Source organism: Cavia porcellus, unplaced genomic scaffold (assembly GCF_034190915.1).
Source record: "Cavia porcellus strain 051 isolate PalLab524CR breed Dunkin Hartley unplaced genomic scaffold, mCavPor4.1 scaffold_5, whole genome shotgun sequence".
NCBI classification, from domain to species: Eukaryota; Metazoa; Chordata; class Mammalia; order Rodentia; family Caviidae; genus Cavia; species Cavia porcellus.
Window position 1 is genome coordinate 64,511,793 of NW_026947488.1, and position 22,579 is coordinate 64,534,371.

The following is a 22,579-nucleotide window of genomic DNA, read 5'->3' on the forward strand; positions in this document are numbered from 1 at the left end:
GAGAGTGTGGCCCTCTTCTCTGTCTCCTTCCTATCCCAGTGGGAGAGCTGAAGTCAAAGGACACCCATTCTCCCTTCCAGCCTTGGAAGGAGAGGCAAGCAAGGAGGTGGACTGCTGTGCCTGTTGAAATGCTCACCCTCAATGCTGGCAAGTCTTGGGTGGCATCAGGGTCTGCCTGAGTTTCTCTTTCTGGTGTTCCCTTTCCTTTTCAGAAGGGGTGCCCCAGTCTCAGTGGGCTCTGCCTGGGGTTTCTGAGCATCCTGGCATTTCTTCTGTATTTTAGAATTCCAGGTAAGAAATGTGAGCGTCAAATAAGAGGAGGAAGCTCTCTTTGGAATGTGTGTTAGGAGAAGAGTGGCAGAGAGGCTGCTCTGGGGTTGGCTTCCTGGGATGGGGGAAGCTTTGGATGTCAGTTTCCTCTCCTGCCAATGAGATTTTAATAGCATCTTCTTTTCCTTCCTGGTTCTCATGAAGACTATACAAGACAACAAGGAAAAATGCCCTAGGAAACAAAAGATGGTTTGTACCATAAATCTAAGATGATCCCTTAGGTTACCCCAACCTGATACTGTGCTCTGCAATTTCTTCCTATTTGAAAACAAGACCATGAGGGAGGCAGTTTGGCTTTTAATGAGGCTCTCATCTTCCTTAGACCTCAATGTCATTGGAATGAGCTCTGGAGTAGAAGTTGGGAGAATCCAAATTTGAGTTCCAGCTTTCTTGAAGCTAAGACTTAACTAAGAGATCTTGGTAAGTCCCTCCATCTTCTAACAGGCTGGGGGGAGGGTGGAGGGGGATCAGGTGACTGCTGTGGCCCCTCCTGTTTCCATACTGCAACTGAATTCCTGATGTCTATAGCCAGAGATAATCAGATTTACCATGCAGAGTCTTGACTTAAAAAACACAAGTGAAAACTTCACTGAAGCATAATTGACACATGATACCTGGGGCCTGCCAGTCCTGCATAGGGTACAGGACCAGGGACTGGTCTGGATACTTGCTGATTTTCTGTAACTTCATGGTTTATAGGAAACTGAGTTACTTCCCAGCAGATATCTTTGTACCTACCAGAGCTTCACCATAGTTTAGAAAAATGGCAATTCTTTCTAATTATCCTGACATTTCTGACAAGGTCATTGTTTCTTAACATGAATGGGATTTGGAATAGTTCTAATCATGTCACATGGTATTGGCTTCTAGAGTCCCCACTAGCCGGAAGGGCATTAACATTCCTTGAAGGTCATTATGGAGCTCAGGGGCTCCCTGGCCTGGGATATGGGGGACAAAGGACTTTGAGAGGGCAGCCATTTAAAAATACAAACTCAACCTTTGGAATTCTGACACTTTCTGCAAAAGAGCAGGTATATGTTTTTTGTTTTTTTGGTGGTTGGGAAGGATGAGGCATGAATTGAGCTGAGGTCTTTGTACTGAGCTATTGTCTCAGCCTTTTTGCTTTGAAACTGGATTTTGCTGAATTGTTGCTGGGTTAGGGTTAAACTTCCTGCCTCAGCCTCCCAGAGTATGACATTACAGGCATGCACTCTACACACAGTTAGATGCAGGTTTTGGTCTTCCACTTTCCAGAAGAGCAAAACCTGCTCTTCCTGAAGAGATGAGATCAAGGGGCATAGGATGAGTTGAACAGGGGCAGCACCCTGAGCTGACCTGAGAAGAACTGCCCTCGGCCACTAAAACAGTTGTAACCTCTTAAACTGTGGCGAAGAAGATAACTTCTATAGTCGAGATTTAAATAAAAGTCTTTTGCTTCTCAGTTTACTACAGGAACTCATCGATCACGTGGGCAATCACAGCACACCCTCTCAAAATAATGCTGCAAAAGAATAGCTAATAGAAGCAGTTCCCACTGACCAACTTCTCATCCTCCATAATATTCAAATCTAGAGCTCAGTAATTCTTTGTTGCGGGACTGCCCTCTGTGTGATAGGGTGTTTAGCAGCATGCCTGGCCTTTACCCACTAGATGCCAGTATCATCACACCCCCAGTTATGACAATAAAAATCGACTCCACACATTGCTGAGTGTCCTCTGGGAGGCAAATTCATCCCTGGTTGAGAAACACTGCCCTAGAATAAATGGCCCCATTCTAAAAATTAAAGTAACAATAGACAATTATGGTTTTAGCCACTATTTATTATGTGAGTGTTATATGTTAAGCATTTTGTTATGAACATTACAGAGTGGGTCTCATTTATCTGTGGCTGGGGGATTACAAAGGCCTTTTATTTTCTTTCCTTATGAGACACAGAGCAACAGGGTCACCTAGTTTCTCTGGTTAAATGTGCAGGTTTGTTCTCTGCCTGCCCAGCAAGGAGAAGTAATAGTGAATGGTGAATTAGCTGGTTGTACATTTCTGTAGTGAAATGTCAGAGGTAGGCTAATGTACTGAAGAAAGGGGGCTCATTTAGCCCATAGTTGGGGGAAAATGGAAGTCCAAATAGTGGTGAGACCTCCTCTTTGGCTGTCACTCATGGTAGATAAGTATGGCAGAAGTACACGAAGGAGGAAGAGAGCACTTCTCCAAATAGAAAGCCAGAGAAAGCACCTTTTAGAGATCTCCCACTAATCTAGCTCTTCCTCTGAAAACTTCCTTTCCCCACATCACTGAATTGAGGACCAAGCTTACAACATAGGAACCTTTAGTGGTTACACTTAAAACGTGTCTCTAAACCATACCAGCCAGGAACATGTTGGAATCTTGGCCCTGGCACTTCTGGGGTTGGGAAGTATGTGTGCTTTGGGACATTCTGCTCACCGGAGCCAGAGACTTCCTGTTTATAAAATGAGGATAATAATTCTTGTGTTGCTGAAAACCCAAATCTGTGATGAGCAGAAACGTGCCTGTTTTATTTACTACTGTCTTCTCAAGTCCTGGCTGCTGTGTCTGGTTCATAGTAGATGATAAATAAATGCACTTTGAATGAATAGGTTGATGGAAAATGTGTCTGGCATCTGTCAGAGGCATTGCACTGAGACATGGTCAATAAATACTGACGCCTGATGGTGAAGCTGTCAGGCAAAGGACAGAAATCAGGAGATGTCATATGCAATGGCAAGCAGGACACCAAGAGCTGCCGGCTTTTGTGGAGCCTGTGGCTCAGGAAGTCACAAATCCTGAAATAACTGCAAGTGTGAGAAATTCTGCGATGTGGAGGGTCCGAGTTACCTGCAAATGTCAGCCATGGAGCTCTAGCAGAGTAACCACCTGCCAAGTGGTGGACTAACTTGTGGGTGTGTGGTTAGGACAAGGATCTGGACTCTAGAGAAGCTGCAATTTTAAAATAATGCCTTTTAAACAAAAACAATGAACTTTAACAAAAGAAAACATTCCATTGAGCTCTTAAACACTTAATAGGAGCTAAAAGTAATTAGGTTAATAAAATAGCCTCTTTTGTTCCAGTTCAGTAAGCGCCTTCTTTTATTAACTTCATTGTCCTTTAAGATTTAGATTAAGGTTTGTCTGCATTTGGAAAAGGTCACATTCACCCAAAATCTGATGGACAACTACAGAAGGTGACCACTTGCATTGCAAGCCCCAGTGAGATAGGATGGGCCTCTGTGAAACTGTGTTTCAACTCTGGCTCTGCTGCATCTGGCTGTCACTATGGGCATGGTTCTTCATTTGTAAAAGGGGTTGGCACCACTGTGCAAGGTCATGCTGACAAGTGAGGGAACTAAGGTCTACACATAAAGCACCTGGCACAGCATGTGGTACAAGAGGACAGGGCCAGTTGGTGAGGGCTCCATCCTTCCCTTTACTTCAGAGAACATCTCTCCAAATCATATTCACTTCTTATTTTATTTTATGTTGTGCTGCTGGAATTTGAACATATGGCCTGATGCATGCTAGATAAATGTTCTACTACTGAGCTATAGCCCAGAGCCCCGCCCACTCTTTAAACTCAAATCAGCCAATAGTGCTGATAGGAAGCCTTCCCACTCTGGGCTGTGCTTGCCTGGGCCTTAAAGCGGTCCTCTTGCATCCTTGTGATGGTCTAACTGGACCTCTTTGGGCGGAAGCCAGGGCCATGCACCTGTGTGGCCCCTCAGTGCCTGTTTGCAATCAGATGCCTGCCCCCTCCTTTCCGGTTCTGCTCTGACCTGCAGGGAACACATTTTCCAGTTTCTCTGGCAGCAGCAGTCTTCTGGAGAATTTTTTCCAATGAGGAAAGCGGTAGGAGATTGGAAAGTGGGAAGAATGGAGAAGCCATGGTGTTCATCAGACTCTTCCTCTTTCTCCTACTTTGGGAGTGGCTTTTGGCCGTGGTTGTGTATCCCACAACATCCCCTCTGTGTTCAGCACTGGCTTCAGGTTCTGGTGACACCACTTTCTCCTCTTGTGTTTCCGTTCTTAGTGGCTTTGGAAGCTTCCTGGTATCGCTCAGCTCCCACCTGCTTCGTCTCTTACTTGGCTTCTCAACTTCTCTGTCCTGTGGAACCAAGCCCTGGGCTAATTTCCATCCATATAAAATTCATGGCCTAGCTTATTTTTCCTTCTTTCAGGACATTGTGTCCACAGTGTCCACAGCCTCTGAGAACAGCTGGCCCACAGTAATTTCTTAGGAAGAACTTTTGGGCTAAGTACATTTTTTGTTGTAATATTCAGAAAAAGTAGAGTTTTGCCCACTTTCACGAGACTTGCACTGCATCTATCTCTTTCCAGAACCATGAGGAAAGCTAAAGTGAGGGCTGACTCCAGAAAAACTCATGACCACATCTTTAAAGTTCTTGAAAACCCAGATTAGTTCATTTCTATTTCATTTTCTCAAGCCCCTGCTTCTAATGGTGCCCATCTACATAGCAAATGTAATCAGCGAGTTGAAATTAAACATCCCAACCTCTGCCCTTCTAATCAATCACAAATCTTGCAGGATGGGAAAAGCAGGATGAAGTAGAAGAGACAGCTCAGGACAGTCCTGACCATCCCTTCTGTGATTCTCTGCACAGACGTAAGACCCAAAGCCTCAGCCTAAGCTAGTCACTCCCAATGACTACCCTTCTGTCCTGGAGTTCACCTTAAAGGAGATTTAAAGTGGATGTGGAGGTAAAGAAAAAAATGCACAAAGCTCAATTTCAAATGAATAGAGAGAAGTAGAGTTGGAGGTCTCTGATAATGCTGATATCTAGAGATTGCCATGCAAGGGTTATGTTGTCCTTGTCACCAAAGCCTTTGTGTGGAGGGCCTCGGGCTCTGGAGACAGACACACCTGGGTTCAAGTTCTGCCTCTGCTACTTGACAAATATGGAATTTTGGATAAGCGTTTGACCCAGTACAAGCCTCAGTTTCTTTTTCTGTAAAATAGGCATGTATATCACAGTCCCCTAAGGCACAAAAGCACAAAAGGGGGTGCTTAACCCAGAGGCAGTGACCTGGACTTGTTCCTTTCCCAAAAGATCAGTCCAGGGCCAGCCTACCCTTTTCAGCTGTGGGTGAACTAATTTTGCCTCCCTTGCTGGTTGTATTTAAGTGAAGCTGTGGGTGCTTCAGGGAAGCTTGCAATGAAAATTCAAGAAACTCTCTTGATCTGGTTTGGTCACCAAGGCCATGGCTTGTGGGCCATGTACCCGGATTTCTCACTCTGCTCCTCTCTCTACATCAGCTGGTGAGGAGCAGGGATCTTTTCTCCTATCCTATCTCTCTGCCTCTCACTTTGCTTATTTTTTCCCTGTCCTCTTCTCTTCCTTCCCTTTTCCTTTCTGCTTCTCTTCTCTCCCATTCCCCTTTGCCCTTTTCCCTTCCTCTTCTCTCCTCATTTTCCCTCTGCTCTGTTTCTTTTCCCCTGAGCTTTTCTCTCCCTTCCCTTCCCTTCCCTTCCCTTCCCTTCCCTTCCCTTCCCTTTCCTTCCCTTCCTTTCCCTTCCCTTCCCTTCTCCTTCCCTCCTCTCCTCTCCTCTCCTACTCTCCCTGCTTCCTCCTCTTCTGCTCCTTTTCCTCCCTATCTCTATCTCTCCCTCCTTTCCTCTTCCTCTTGCCTCCAGCTCTCTCCTCCTCCCTCTTCTAACCTGTCCCATTGTCCCCTTCTTTCCCTGTCTTTCTCTCCTCATCCCTGATGAGTCGTCATCTCCTGACCTCAGGGTTGGCTCTGGCACCCTTATGACTTGCTCCTTCAACTCCAGTGTAGCCTGGGCTCCTCTTGCCCAGACAGTGGGAGCTGATGGGTGCCTGGTGGGTAACCTGTAGTCACTGGAAGGTGTAATGGGGCTGGGGACAGGGCCATGGAAGGCACAGCTATGTCACCTCACATGCAGTAGGCCTAACTGTCCCATGATTACCTGCCCTCCAGTACCCTCCTCTCCTCTATTCTGCTGATTTTCAAGTATGGAAATGCCCATAGTAAGGGATCCCAGTGTTAAAACTTTTAGAAGGCATAGAATTTAACAAGGGGGATATATATATATATATATATATATATATATATATATATATATATCTGACTGCTGTGTCAAACTCTAAGCTTGGATCATATTTAACACTTACCACTCACTTTGAAGCAGGCTGTTTCACCCTTAATTTTATAGATGGGGAAATACAAGCTCAGAGGAAGTAACTGCCCCATAACCAAGGCAGCTGGAGAGTGGTGGGGTCTTTGTTTGAGCCAACGGAATCTTGGGGGAACTAACACCCCCTGGAATATACCTTGCAGAATCTAGAATAAAAAGTCCTTATTAAATAGTAACCCCTTTACCTGTGCAGAACACTTTGACGCTTATAGTCCCCAATGCTTCAGCCACTGTCTCACATCCCACACAGTAGGGTTTTCTTGAGGGACAATAAAGAGGATTCATTTGAGGCTATAGAGAACAAGGGCAAAGCTACTGGGAACATCTGTGGGGGAGTGTTAGGGTTTCTACGGAGATGTCTCCCCAAAGCCCCATGGGCTTACAGGTGAGACCTCTGCGGGGTGATTAGATCACGAATGTATGACACTCATAGTGGATTAGCCCATTGATGAGTTTATACTAAATGTCAGTTGGACATGAAGCCTGGTTGGAAGAGGTGGGTGACTGAAAGAGATCAGTCTTCCATTCTGGGTGTGGCCTAGAAGGGTCTATCTCTTTCCCTTTCCTTTGATGTCTCTCTGCTTCCTGACTGCCATGCCATAAGCTGTTTGTCCTCTGCTATTCTGCCCTGCTTTGGACCCAGCCAGCTATGGACTGAAACCACTACAAACTATGAACCAACATAAACCTCTCCTTCCCTAACCTGTGGGTGTCAGGTATTTTGTGTCAGCAATGAATAATGTAACTAAGGGGCATGCGCTCACTCCAGGCCCTTCACTCATGTGTCTGGGTTCAGCTACCCTCCGAGCACCTGTCACTGACTTGACTCAGAGGGCTCCCATCTGCCTTCTCTGTATCTCCAGCCAGCATAAGACTCAGGCAGGCACTTTTCTGCTTCCTTGTCACAGGGCATGGCATGATTGTTGCCTGGTCAGAGGGCTTGAGCTAAGGCTGGCTTGAGACACATGGTAGGATTTTCACCTCTCTATTTATCCCATAATCCTAGGATGCCTAGGATTAGTGTTAAGGTCTGATCATTCAAATTATACCAACGTGTGCTAGCACGTTGCTTCCTCCCTTAGGGTAAATCTGCTTTTCAAAGAAACTGCTGTCTGATGGTGGGGTTACGGGCTCTTCGAAGACTAATGAAGGAGAAGGCTCGGACATAAAGATGTGATGGGCCCAGCTAAAAAGTGGAGCTGAAGAACTTGAACTTAGGCCCCTGGTAGAAGGCACATTGAGGGTTAATGGACATGTGCTCATTGACATGCTACACAACACAGGGCTGAAGGACACAGGACTCAGGACAGCTGGAAATTTGCAGACAGCTATGTGTGGTCTTCTCACAGCAAGGTACAAATTGAAGGGCATTCACATCTTTAAATACAATGTTGGAGAATTAATGTACTACTCAAAGGAGTGTCTGCCAAATGGAGAATGTCCAAGAATTAGTGGCCAGAGAAAGTTTCTAGGTAAAAGTATCCACTACCTTCCCACAGCAAACTAATGAAGAAAAGAGACAAAATAAAACAAATCAACAAAGAACAAAAACAAAAAGATTACCAGCATGTAGGCAGCTACTTCCTCTACCCACGTGTAACTACAACAGCTCTAGAAATAAAGGGACATAGATAGAAAGGATTTCAACATGGGAGTGATTTTGTTTTTCCTTTTAATGCCAGGTTTTAAAGAGGAAAGACTGTACTGTCACTATTACACACTCATTTAGTTTAAAACCCATCCAGGCACCTTAATGGGGTTTCCAAAAAGGGCGAAAACCCCGTCAATTCCGGAGGTTGGTAGAGAATTCTGCAACCTCTGCAGGACCCCCCGCTGGCGTCACTTCTTTTTGAACACTTGACGGCACACCTGGTCACCACAGGTCAGCTCCTGCAATGTCAGAAAGTGAGTGAGGGATTAACAAGCTTGCCTTGCCTTCTGCCCAGCAGCTGGCTCTCTTAGTTTCTGGGGTTGGGGCTGGGGTTGGAATAAAGAATCCACTTAGTCATTCAGGATACTAAAGTGGATCTCACAGACCCAAGCAGCTGGTGTTCCCTGCGGGAAGCAGTCATTTGATTTTGACACATGAACTGAGCTTGAGCACCCATAAAAGTGAAAAATGCAAAGAAATGACCCTCTTGGGTGGGATTTTCCTACTCCTGTGATTTTAGCAATGGTTGCATAATTTATAAAAGGCAGCAAAGTCATGAGGAAGAGAAGGATCTAGCACGGAGGAGTGTTAGGTGAGGTCCTGGAAAGAAGTTTGCTGGCAAGCTGTCCTCTACCTGTGGGCATTCCGGGCTCAGTAGATTACAACACAGCTGTCAGTGACACACCCAATGACAGGGTGTGAGCTGTGGGAGGGCTCCCCAGGTCACCTGTGAAACTGGGAAGGTTTGACTTTTGCTTCAGACAGAGAGCACTCCAGACCTTATTTGCACCATACTTATGGTATAAGGAGAGAAAGTGAGTGTGGAGAACACTACTGTACTCTTGGAAGCTGACAATGAATCCATTGTCTTAGCCATGGGTACCACTGGGGATGTTACCACAATTAAAAACATCTATCACCCCAACTAGAGCAGGTAGGGAAAACTGTCAGCACAAAATACAACAAATACCTCCCATATATCATTAGCTGACACTGCCTCTGAAATAAAGATAACAGGTGAATCAAGGTTGGCTTTGAAGGGCACCAAGGTGACCTGAATTCCAGGTTTAGAGCCTGCTGCCTGCCCGACTCCTTAGTTGAAAGGATGAGTGAAGGAAGGAAGACCCATTCATTGAATGAATCATTTACTTAACAAATGAATGGTAGAACTCAGGAAAGACAAAAAAATGTTCACTGTTTGAATGCTGGGTCCATGAATTGCCGTGAAGATTGAAGAATGAAGGATTAAGCTGTCTAGATGCAGATACGATTATATGACGATATTAGCCACGGCTCCTAATACCCTGTGCTAACACCAAATTAACCTAAAATATTTTGGGGCCAGGTAGATATACCTCATGATGACAGCTCGGTGTCCCCAGGTCCGCCCCCTGCAACCCATCCTTCTTCCCTCCCTACTAGACTCTCTACCAGCCTCATAATTGAAGGAAGGCCTGGTGCCGCCCTCCTCTGGGGCATCTTAATTCTGTGACTCACATTTCTCCCCTGTTGGTCTTTAACAGGTTCCCTGCATTTCTCCTTGGATCTTGGCTTCCTGGCTCAGCATTTTGAACTTTCTTTTTAATTGCAGCCGTTTACAGAAACAGCCATACAGATTTCTTCCTGGAGTCCCCGGAGCCAGATGGGAATGGCTTTCTGGCTATATGACCACATATATTTGGCTGGAGCTCAGGCAAGGAGGAGCTCAGGGCCATTTTTCTTGTCACAATGCCTGGCCAGGTGACTGCAAGAGTGTGTAAGCACAGTGGAAGGAGTGGTGCAAACGCAAGACTTACCAAATACAGCTTGTCACCCTCCACCCACTGCTTCCAGCCGCGGTTCTGCTTCTCTCCCTTCTGCACACACACAAGGGCATCGCCTTCCCAGGTGACCAGTGCCTGCAATGACAGGTTCCCAGACAAATGAAACTTGTGGCCGGGGAGATTCCATGAGGCTGAACCTGTAACTGCAATTGCTGAGGCCACTCACTGCTTGCAGACCCCTGGCCTCCATGACCTGAGATCCTTTTATTCTCATTTTCACTGGTCTAAGAGCTTGCTAATCTCATTTTCCAAAAACGTCCTCCATACCAACCACAGTTTATATGGCTTGATCTGTTCTCTTTTAAGGAGTACGATTTTTAACGTATGGTAAAGATAGCGTTTTTACATGGGGTAAAGATAACATTTCAGGTCAGTGGGGGAAGGGTGATGCATTTGACTATTAACAATGTAAATTTTCTAAAAGGGGAAAATACCTCAAAGCCAACAGACAAATACAATCAGAGAAAAAGAATTGTAGCATACTAGCAAAGACCTGATTTCCTTATTATGAAGGGCTGTTGTCAATCAAGAAGAAAAAGATTATTAATTTAATAGCTGCTGTCAACAAAGGACATGAACCAGCAGATTAAAAGGAGAGAAGCCCCTAGTAGATGACTTTTAAACCCAAGAAAAGATAATCACCCTCACTCATAATAAGACAAATGCTAATGAGACTACTTTTCAGATATAATTCATCATGTGGTCAAAGGCCAAAGACTTTGGTGTTTCACTGAGAGGTAGAGAAGCACTTACAAGGCAGGTGGGACACATTTTTTAGACACATATTTTATTACCTTTCGAATTATAAAAGTGCATGTATTCTTTGACTTAGAAATCTGCTTCTGGGAATTTTCCCCATAGGAGTCACATTGTGAGGACTGTCCCCCAGAGAACAGGAATAAAGGCAGGCAAGCTTCTAATTAATCAGAGAGCCAGCCAGATGATGCCAGTGCCAGCCTTATCATATAGAACCAGAGGGTGGACCTGCTCCTTGGTTTCCTCCAGACCGTCATGCCAACTGGTGAGCTACACAGGAACATCGGCAGAAAGCACCTTGGCCAAACAAGCTGAGGGGACCAGCAGGTGGGAGAAATCCCAAGCATGCTGGAAAACAAGAGTACTCAAATTCTTGTACACATATTTACAAATACTTCAACCTCCAAATTCTTGCCTTCAGTTCCTCATTTTTCCTTCTAATATCTGCTTTGAGATAGTCTGCATGACTTTTAGGTAGCCCTCCAGGGCCACCCTACTCTGTGCCCAGATTAGGTTTGCTCATGTTACTACTGAGATAATTAAGTCCTTTCCATCCGGGAAAGAGACTTGTGTGTTCTATCCTTTCTTAGGATGATCTGGATCCAAGATGTTTACAATTTTTGCATATCTTGCAAACCCAGTTGGTGATAAACTAAACTGTGGGTTTTCTCCACAGTCTCCTTGTGCACTTAGGTCTGCTTTTTAGTACGTCTGTTTTTTTACAGGTTATTAAATTCACCTATTTTTAAAAATAATATTTGACCTTGAGCATTTTATGCACTTTGTGTGTAATTTTATTCCTCCTCATTTTACTCCCCAGTGTACTGTAGCGTTGTTTGTTACAGCAAAGGACCAGAAGTTTCATAAATTCTGTCAGTGGGTGGCTGATTAAATATGGGCTGGTTCTTCCCTGGTACACAGTCATTGAAAGAAGATGCTACAGTATATTGTCTGGGTATTAAAAAATAGTGACCTGCAGAGCCATACACATAAAATAAGGGGTTTGGGCGGGGCATTTAGATGTGTGTGTTTGCATACGTTCTCTACAAGGAGGTGAAAGAAGACAATTGCTGTGATTGTCCCTCAGGAAGGACTGAGCTTGGGGGCCAGGGTGGGAAGGAAATCTTCCTTTTTGTTGCTTAAAATGTTTTTAACCATCTGCACATATTAGTATTCCCAAACTAACTTTAAGACAAAATTTTATGTATTTTCTAAAGGAAAAATAGTCTCTTCCTCCTTCCAGGCCATCCTAAGCCTCACATCTTTGAAGGTCTGAGAGCAGCTCAGGTCACAGGTTGCCCTCCTCACTCTCCTGGGAGGCAGAACTGCCTGGAATGCTTGCTTGCTGTCACCCGTCTCTGGCCTTGAACTCTGAGGTTCCTCCTATAGATGAGAGGACTGTCGCCTTCATCCAGGCCAGGACTGTATCTTCTGTTCACCCTGCTCGCACGTCACCTAGCACCCTGTGGAGCCCAGCTACATGCTGGTTGAATTGATGTTCGCTTTTCTCTGTAGATGGTAAACTCCATGAAAAGAAGAAAGAAGCGACTGTCCTGCTGTTCCTTTCTGCAACCCCACACTTAGTACAGCGATCTGCACTGCTGAGTGAATCTTTGGTTGGATGATTTTGCTGCTGCAGAATCTTGAGGTAAATTCATTCGCCTCCTTGCATGGGAGGAGGTCCCACCAGAGTGCACACATGCCCATCAGGGTGGACTCAATACAGTCCTTGTCCATCTATTCACCTGTCTTTCTGTAAGGCTCAAAATTCCTGAGGGCAGGAAATGGGCTCTGATTCATCATTTTGTATTTAGCTCCTAACACAGGCTGGGCATGTAGCAGGCACTTAGTGAATTTTGTAGAAGGAAGGAGAAAAACATCAGTACGTGGGGCCTGTCCTAATATTTTATTTTAATAACTTACATTGACCAGCAAGATGAAAACTTATTCTGATTGTAAAGTAAATTGGTTACCAGTGAATCATAGTAACACTTAAAATATTATAGGCTCATTCCTACATAAAACAGACAATGAGGAGCAGAAAGAAGGGAATGGTTAAGTGAACTAAAATACTATAATTCAATTTGCTTTTAGGTGGTGCCCATCATTCTGTATTGGAAGAGGTTTTAAAACCAGACTCAACTGCTTTAAAAGATTCTAAGGTTGAGGGAGTGGATGCAGGTGAGGAAAGGCATTGCTGGTGAGGGAAAGGATCAAAAGGGAGGTCAGGGAGGTCGAAGAAGGAAGCTGCCCACTTTGATTTCTCCTCTCACAGCATCCAAAGTTAGCATCCATATAGCATCCCTTTATGGCAAACTAGATGCAGTTACTACAGCAGTGTTCAATTTGTAGTTGATAACTACACTACGAGGTAATGAGTATCCTATGAGAGAATACACTATCCTAGTTCTTTGAAAGTATATATTATTTGGGGGCAATGCATCGCATTGTTCAGAAAAATATATATATTGAGATGAGAACACATGCAAATGATAAGCAAATGGAACAAAATATAAACAATAGGTGACTCTTGGTGAGGAGAATACAGATGTTCCTTGATATATTCTTGTAGCTTTTCTATATGAAATTGAATCTCTCCCCAGTAAGTTTTCTAAAAAAGGAAAATAACAGCTCTTTAGATTAAGAGCATCGAGGGACACCATTAACAAGTTTAGGGCTCCCCTGCCCTTGCAATCATCCTCATACGAATGTTCCTCTGGCTTTCTGCAGTTCCTGTGTGCTGCCTCTTAGGGAACAGTTTGTCCCTACTACCTGCTGGCCCTGCTCTGGGTGCTTACCTTTCCTCGTGGCTCTGCTGCATAGTATTGACTCCAACTGCCACTGTCTGTACCTTCTGTTTTAGATGGAGTCCCTCTAAGTCACTAAATTACCTAGGCTGGGTTTGAACCTGCAATTTTCCTGCCTCAATCTCCAGAGTGCTGGGAGCATAAGCGTGCACCATCGTGCTCAGATATTTAATTATTTTTTGAGATACAATTCACAAATCATGAAATTCACCCTCTTAAAGTGCACAGGGTTGTGCATCCATCATTACACTCATTGCCCCACAAAGAAACCTGGTACCTATTAGCAGTCACTATCCATTTCCTGTGTCCCCTATTCCCTGGCAAACTCTGTCTGTGAAGTTGCCTATTCTACACATTTCAGATAAGTCACAGGATATGTGGCCTTTTGAATGTAACTTCTTTACTTAGAATGTTTTCCAAGCTTCTTTTACTTAGAATGTTTTCTTCTATGTTGTCACATGAATCAGAATTCTTTCCTTTCATAGTTACAGGATACCCAATATTCTGCTGCATGGATAGCAATCACATTTTAGTAGGAAGTAGTTTGTATATTTTTGAAAGGGGCTTTAAACTCTCTTAGAACCAAATCAGGGTAGGTGTTTGGAATGTATATAACCTACAGGAAGGAAGGGAGTGTCTCCAGGTTCCTTAGAGAAATGTCCACACCATGGCAAATGTGGAACCAGTGCCCCTGGTCTGGGCTGGCTTAGAACTGGTCATTTCAGGGTCTTGCGGGGCCCCTGCTGCAACCCATGTACACCTCTTCTCCACGTTAATGACTGGGAAGCTTTTCAGAGAGTTTCTAGAAGTGACCAAGGATTTGAGAAGTGAAGCTCTGGAGAGCAAGGACATGAAGAATAAGAAATACTACACACGTATACATGCCCATACATGCACACATATAGGTGCACGCACACAGAGCTGTGTGTACATCCCAGCATGCCACCTGAGTTAAAAATCAATCCGGAAAACATATTTACCTACTCCCTGGTGTCCCCTGCCCTCTGAAGGGGTCTAGTCCAGTGACAGAAATAGACATTCCTGAAGGCACTTGCTTTGCACTGTGGTTCTAATGAGAACAAACCTTGTCCAGCATTTGGCTGGGTAAAACCTCTCAAAAAATGTCCCATCTCACCAGTTTTCATGTATGTGTGTGTGTGTGTGTGTATTAGCTCTGGCTTTTGGCTGCAAACAATAAGGAAATAAGCCTTGGAAAACAGGCTTCCTTCTCTTGGCAGGGTTAACTCCTGAAGAGAGGAAGGATTATGGGAAGTGGAGAAGCTGAAGGGTAAGTACGGACAGGTGGAGTCTTTGAGGGTCAGGGAAAGCCAAAAGAACATGACTGATTTCAGGAAGAGCAAGTCCTCTACCATCAAAGGTAGGAAAGAACAAGTCAGGACAAGCCTGCTTTTCAAAAGCCCAGCCCCAAACTGAAAGGCAAGGGAAAATGAATCATTTTGAACTGATTCATTGGAATGGCAGAGTGATGCAAAATTGTGAGGCAAATTTTCCCATCAATTCTGATGAATTGGCTTTTCAGGCAAGGTTCAGAAGAGGCCATCATCTGCTCAGGAAAAGTTTCTGGGTATGGATAGTCCAAGACCTGGAAGCTCAGGTTCTCTCATTATAGGGCTGCTCAGATGGAAACACTCCCAACATGCTTTCTCCCCCAGCACCTTTTTCTTCAGCAAGGATTGGTAAATATAATTCACCGTAATGACTGAAGTTGTCAGTACTGCAGGACAGCCTGATTGAGAAATGTGTCCTTCTCTCTTGGCTTTACAGTCCCCCACAACACGTTCCCAGGAGAGAAACCAGAGTTTGTGCTCCTTGCGGTAACGGAGCTGAGACTTTGAAGGAGTCACCCTCTTTGCTGAGGGTGAGGCACACAGAGCTGAGGACAGAACATTCAGTTTTCTCTTTTAGCTCGGGGAGCCAGACAGAGATTCTACTGGCTGGTTTGGGACAGAGGGAAAGGCATCTATGAGTATCAAACTCCCACCCTTGTGTACATTGCCTGGGCATGGGCAGTACCAGTCAATGGCAAGCATGACCCATCACAGACTAGTAACCCTTCCAAGTTTCTTAGACAGTGTAATCGCTGGGGTAGGTTCTGTACGATGCTAAGATTGGAGGAGGTCCTTATACACATCTGAGATTGATTTCTCTGTATTCCTGGTTGGAGGGGACTGATCAGGCATAATTTGATTTGGAAGATCAAAGATAGGCCCATGAGGGAGTACAAATGTGAACACTGTGATACCACTCCATGATGGAGAGGGAGAGAAGCTGTTGTCCTCCCACTCCTGTTTGCTGCTTACCAGCTCTGCCTTATTTATGAGTAGAGCCTCTAGACAAGGGCCTGCTATTTCCACAAACTCACATACTTGGGATTTGAGATAATTCCTTTCTCCCTGCTTGCTTCCAGGGTTCTACATATGCAAATATAGTAGTACCCCTCATCTATGGAGGGTATGTTCCAAGATCCCTAGTGAATGCATGAACCTCACATAATGCAGAAACTTATATATTTGACAGGTGTAATGAAGGTGGTTGCTAAGCTGTCAGTGGATGGGTAATGTATACAGAATAAATGCACCAGACAAAAGAAACGGCTCACATTCAGGGCAGGATGCAGTACACAGAGTGAGCTTTCATTATGCTACTCAGAATGGCATGTGATTTAAAATTTGCTACTTGTTTATTTCTAGAATTTTCCTTGTTTTTATTTATTTATTTATTTATTTATTTATTTATTTTTTTTTTGGATCTCAATTGACCACAGGTAACTGAAACCATGGAAAGTGAAGCCAGGATAAGGGAGAGGTACTACAATTCATGTGACTGGGAGTCTGAGCTGCGAGGTACACAAGGGCCTCTAGATTCCAACATGTCAGGTAAGGAAGGCAGTGTCAGGACACAGCTGACACCTTGCCAGAAACTCCTCCAAGTCGCTAGAACTGGATAAACTCTGAACTTCATTTAGTCTACTGATTTTTTGTTTGTTTTAATTGCATCGTACTTTTCAAAACCATTTTTTCAGCCAGTTGAGTTCACCTAAACCTGAGATATTTTATTTAAATTTTCTGATGTTTCAACATCTCTTGAAAGGAAACAATGCCTGACATCCTGACACCTCATTCCTCTAGAGCAATGCATGGTGGAGGTGGAGTAGGCTGCCCCTTCCATCAAGCTGCCCTGCCCAGCTGGTCACAGTCACCATCCCTGCCCATGTCCCTCCACTTCACCTTCTTTACCGTGCCTGAGCAGCCATGCAGTAATCCCTGGAGAGGCTGAGATCTTTAATGTCTCTCTAGACTGTGTCTTCCTACTCAACTTGCCATAACTGTTCATTAAAATCATTCTAGCGGCCTCTTTCCCAGCTTGTGTTTATATCTTTTTTCTTTTATTGAGAAGCTAAATAGGCAGCACCTGTGCAAAGAAATGCAAAATTGCCAACGCAAGACAGTACCTTAACTTGCCGGTTGTCAAGGCCCTTTGTGTACTCATCAAACTCCACTCCGATCGCGAAATCCACATCATAGTTTCTGAATGTGCTTTGGGTTTTGGTCTTGAAGTTATCACCATCTTGATCAATGATCTTTGTCTGCTTCAGATGTACTGCGATCTTGCGGGTGGCAAAATCAATATCTGTTGGCAAAAAGGAGTTGCAGATATTACGATGTGCCCAGTGAGATTCATTCATATCTTTAACAAGGCCAAACATTCAGGATCAGAGACATAGATCATATGCTGTGTCTCTTTGCGTAAGCCAGAAACAAGAGCATTGGGCAACTCAATCAATTGCCAGGAAACTGAGGAGCCTCCTGGAACCTCCTTGGGGGCCCTGATGGGAGAGAACTGTAGCAGGCAAGGTGCAACCCTGAGCTACAGCTCCCAACTCCCTCTCCCTCTCCCTCTCTCCCTTCCCACCCTTCTTCTTTCCTTCCCATCACTGCAGCTCTGTTTTCTCCAGCATCGCCATTTCCTCCTAAGAGTTCTGTGTAAAGATTTCATGATTTAAAAGAAAAATATTTTGGAAATCACCAGTCTCAATCATGGGTAAAGATGAAATTTTAAATGGCAGAGGAAAAGTGACAAACTTGTTTTTCCATTCAAATCCAAGGGATTAAATCCAGTAACTCACTGTACTCATGAGTTTCAACTCCAATGCTTTTAACTTTTTATTTTGAGATGTAGTTTCACTAAATTGCCTAGGCAGGGCTCACTTTATGATCTTTCAGCCCCAGTCTCTCTATTTGCCAGGATTATAGGTAGATACTGACTTCCATTCTTAAACTGGATTGTAGGCTTGCTAAACTAGGCAATTCTGCCTCACAAGTCCCCAGGATAGTTTTAAGCATATTTTAGACAATAAGCACTTGCTCAGAAATTTTCTTTTGTTGTTTTACTCTTGAAGCCATTATTACCAGTGGGTTGTAACAGAATCAATCTCAGTATTTTTTGAAAACATTTTAGGTAAATTTTCTTTAAAAAGCAAAAATAGGAAATTTAGATTGGCATCCAAAGATACTGCAGAATTCACTGGCATAAACGTGAATTTGCACTAGTGAATAGTAATTGTCTACCTTTAAAAATTAGAATAAATCAAAGCAATGTTCATTAACCAGATGCAACAATGATCAGGAGTTTGTCGCTCTAGCTGCATCTTTTCTTTGCCTTCACATTTTAAAGCAAATCTTACTTATTTCTTCTCAATTCTTAGTAAGGGAAGTGTGTCCTTCAGGGGGAATGTTCAGTTTCCAAAGCCTAACATGTCACAGTAAGAAGCTCAGTGCTAAGCCCAGCTACTTGCTAACCTTTGCTAACCTTTGTTATTGTATTGTTCATACAATATCACCCAAGCCAAAAAGTTGCTGTCCTGTGAAACAGATCTAGAAACAAAATTCTGGATCTTCTAGGTTCTATTCATGTCAAACTCTTACTCTGTAGGCAAATCATATTTGAGTACATTTATGCCTATGAATTCTGCAGGTATCATTGGATGCCAGTTAAAATCCCCCCCGCCTTTTCTACAACATCCACATAGAAAGATTGCAAAAAAAAAAAAAAAATAGAAATTGTTTCTATTATAACCCCAGGGTAATAATGGCCTTAAGAGTAAGAACGTTCAGGTTTATTGAATGTTGTTTCTCTGAGAATTGTAGTTCTCTCTGTGTAAATTTCATATCATATATTGTCGGGCATAAGATAAATATACATATCCATAACAGAGGCCAGCAGATAGTGACAGTTCAGGTGTTCCTGCCAATTTGGAGAATTAACATCTTGCTGCTCAACCTTTCTCTCCACTTGTTTTCTTACCCTTTTCCTTTTATCCTCTGTCATTACTAATTCCCTGTTTTTCAAAACAGGAAAAGACCAAGGAAAGATCAAGCGAGCTGTTTGGACCTCAGTTTGAGCCAGCAGTTGACCATGGCTACCAACTTAAAGCAGAATCACATTTAGTTAGTGTTTTGAGCCCTAATTGCATGAAGATTTGTGTGTAAGGGAATAATTTTAAGTAATATCAGCTAGATTGGGGGAAAAATCACAAACCTATATCTTAAACTGAAAAGAGAAATAGGTTCAAATTGGTAGGAGCTGGGGCACAAACACCAGGGCCTCACATGCCTGTCATTCTCTAGTATTTGTGTGACTTTTGGGGTGCTATTTATGACTCAGGATTCACTAATGTGTCCCAAAGTTAGCTACCCATAAGAATTCCTGGAAAAATGTAAAGAGTGAGGATTTCTGGTTCATACTATAAGCCTAGAATCTCTGGGCATAGTCGGGTGATATTAGATCTCTCTATGGTTTAAGAAATTTGAAAGCCACATTTGAGTACCTGTGTATCATGTATGGGAGGTACGGGAGTAGATGCTTAAAGAGATTAGGACTTGTGTGAACACATGCAACTAAAAAGCAAGGCCATGAGTGTGGAGAGGGAGCAAACAAGGAAGAAGGAAATGGTAGTTTTGAGTTTGGGTGACTAAATTGAGATCCAGAGATATAAAAAGAAGAATTAATTTTAGAGGGTGCATAGTAAATTTACCTGGAGTAAAAGTGAGGCCATGCCATGTAGAACCTTGGTAATATTTGGGGTAGTGACTACAATGCTCTTTGGAAATGGCCAGGAAAAATACCCATGATTGAACCTTTCTTGGGAAGCAAAGCCTTTCTTATCACATTTGTCAAACAAGATAAATACTGTGTTATCTCCACTTTACCAATGAAGAAAGTGGTTCGAAGATGCTATCACTGGCTAATATGACAATGATGAAGCAGTAGAGGTAGTACTTGAACTCAGGACAATCTGCTTGTAGAGCCATGCTGAGCTCCACAAGTGCTGGGAGATCCCAGGTAAACCACCTCTCATTTGTGCATTGTATGGCTGCTCACTGTATGGTAGCTTATGACTTATTTCCCCTGGATCTAGTTGGATAAATCTTTCCTATTTGAGTCCATGTACGATTTTCAGGACTCTTCCATATTTTCCTTTCAAAAAGCAATTGTTTCCTAGGCTTGGGCTCTTTATTATAAGTTAGTGCTAGCACGGTCACACTCTATTCCCTGAATATTCTCTGATGAGTTCATTTGGCTTCAAAGCCATGGTCCATGGAATGTCATGAGCACAGTGGAGCCACACAGTCTGCGGGCCACAGGACAGGAGGTGACGTAATGCTTCTTTGCTGCCCTTTGTGCACCAAGCATCTCCAAGCTTCTCAAACATCATGCACAGAGGTCAGTATTTGCCCTCTGTGTTTGCCACAGGGCTCATTTCTAATGAGTAGGTTAACTGGTCAAATAAATGGGCTTGTGGAAAATGAGGAATTAAAATCAAGAAAAGCTGGTTTCTGCGCTGAAGACCATCGTGGAGCCATTTATGTAGGAAAGATGCTCTGTAACTCCGAGAGGGATTCAGGATACAGATTTCCACAGTGTAGCATGGCATAGAGTACCCTTGGGTGAGACACCCAGCTTATTTGGAAGTCTCCAAAACATGATATGGAAAGGGCTAAGAAGAGCCTTTCTAGGGAGTTTATTTCAGCTACATCAACTCTGAAATTATCGACCTGTCTCCTGTTTAATTTTTCTCCATCAAGGCAACTGCTGGCTTGTTTAGATAGGACAAGAGTACACAAGTATTTTTGGTTTAAAAAGGATTTCTTTTAATTTTTAAAAGCTGCTAAAGAATGTCTTCCATGTTCTAGTTAATATAAATGCACGCTTGTGGAGAATGAACCAGCAAGAGTCTAACAGGTCACACTACAACCCCTGTTCTCTCCTTTTCCTCAGGGAGACAGTGCAGCAAGTCAGGTAACATCTCTGTCTCATTCTAGTCCCATGACCGGACCCATATGGAGCCAGTAGAAAGCAGTAGTCACAATGGAGCTATTACAAACTGGGTTGGGTTTTTGTAAGAAGTTGGTGATGTTAGTGAAGAGTGGCTGGTAACCTGCTACAAATGGAAGCTGCCGTTCTCGCAGTCCGTTAGGAGGTGTGCTTTTACAGGCCATTTCCTAGAGCCCTCTATATTTTCCTGAATTCTTGCTGCTCTCCTGCCTGTTTTCCACATCTCACAAGGCCCAACCTCAGCCTTGCCTTCTGGCAATCTGTCTTGCCCTCCTTATCAGCTGTCATTCAGGCTGCATAGAGTCCAGAGAACTAACCATATCTGTGCACTGAGACCTGTGTGCTTGTGGAGTGATTGGAGAGGCTGGGGTTTCTTGCTCCCAACTTTTTCCCTGGGAAAGGCAGTTTGCATCTAAAAGCCTAAGGCTGCCTTTGCAAGGAGACAAGTTATAGTGTGTTTCCACACTCAGAAGTTCCATGGAGAAGTGAAACTCTACGTCCACAATACTTCTGTTGTAGAGGCAGAGGTGTGGAATCTACCATTAGTGCTGATTTAGATTGCCCTTGTGAGTGTAAACTCTAAGAGTATACTCCCCAGAGTTTGGATTCCTTTGGTATAAGTTCAGTGTAGAAGCTGAAAGCTAACTGAGCACTTTAGGAGGAGCTGCTCTGTAATGGCCCTGGAAGCACACACTGTGTTTTTCAGGTTGCTATTGTGAAAGGCAGTTTGAACATGCTAGGGTATGGAATGTGCTTTGGGCAAAATGTCTTTACAGTTGTGATTGACCTGCAGAACATTTCAAAGAGAAGCGTAACTCACTGTGCTGAAGAGCCTGCAGTAGGAATGGAGGCCTGCTTTCTCCTAGAACATGGATTTCCTCATTCCCCATAGAAAGAAAGCCAAGTACTTCCAGGGCATGCAACCTGGTGCTTTCCCTGACTTTTTCATGCAATTGATTATTCTGTCCCCCCTAGTCTCACCCCTAAGAAGACAAAGAAACAGCTGTCCTTGTTGGACATAGGAGGTGCTTGCTAAATATCATAGGTTGGTTAAAAGAGGCAGCATAGTCCAGGATGGTGGCTCTCAAAGTGAGCTCCCTGGGCCAACAGCAGGAAGGGCAACCTGGAACATCTTAAAAGGCACATTGTGGAACACTCTCTGGAGCCACTGAGTAGCAGCTCTGCAGATTGGTTCTAGTTTGTTCTGTTAAGCCTTCCAAGTGATTCTGTGTTTGCCAAAAATTCGAAGGACTGCTATGAAAGAGAGAAGAGTGAAGGGCAGATCGATCCTCGAGTTCCCAGTTATGTGAGCTTACAGAAGCCACTTTCCTTTTTGTGTTCCAGTTTTGTCATGAAAAAATGAAGGAATGAATGATCACTTTACAGGGCTACTGGGATGAGGACTGAGTAAAAATGATGGTGAAGTGCTTTACATAGTATCAAGGAACTTGTGCGCACCAACACTAGCCTATGCCCTTGGTCTTATTTGTTTGAGTCAAATAAGGACCAGGTAAGAATTCAGTAGAGTGAAAACTGTAGGTCATGTTTGTGTATTTCTCTAGCCAGCTGACACTTCAGAGAGCAGAGGGGATGGTGGGTGACCTACTCCTTACTCTGTTGCTGTAGTCTGTCCCATGGGTTTTTTTAAGGGGCCTGGTGGGACACTGC

General features: G+C 43.8%; 1 protein-coding gene and 1 long non-coding RNA gene across 3 annotated transcripts in view; one reads left to right on the plus strand and one right to left on the minus strand.

Annotated features, from left to right (window-relative positions):
* On the plus strand, positions 1-17,028 carry LOC134476103 (uncharacterized). Its single transcript, XR_010047590.1, has 4 exons — positions 1-750; positions 12,264-12,396; positions 14,794-14,843; positions 16,341-17,028. It is a non-coding gene; the product is annotated as an uncharacterized LOC134476103 (long non-coding RNA).
* The window catches only part of Rbp2 (retinol binding protein 2), a 23,967-nt gene continuing 9,561 nt past the window's right edge, over positions 8,174-22,579 (minus strand). For both annotated transcript variants that reach the window (XM_063249083.1, XM_023560171.2), the window contains exons 3-5: positions 17,028-17,206; positions 9,966-10,067; positions 8,174-8,408 (exon numbers count right to left, since the gene is read on the minus strand). In XM_063249083.1, the coding sequence (XP_063105153.1) occupies positions 8,358-8,408; positions 9,966-10,067; positions 17,028-17,206 (332 nt within the window). In that variant the 3' untranslated portion in view covers positions 8,174-8,357. The remainder of the gene's footprint in view (positions 8,409-9,965; positions 10,068-17,027; positions 17,207-22,579) is intronic.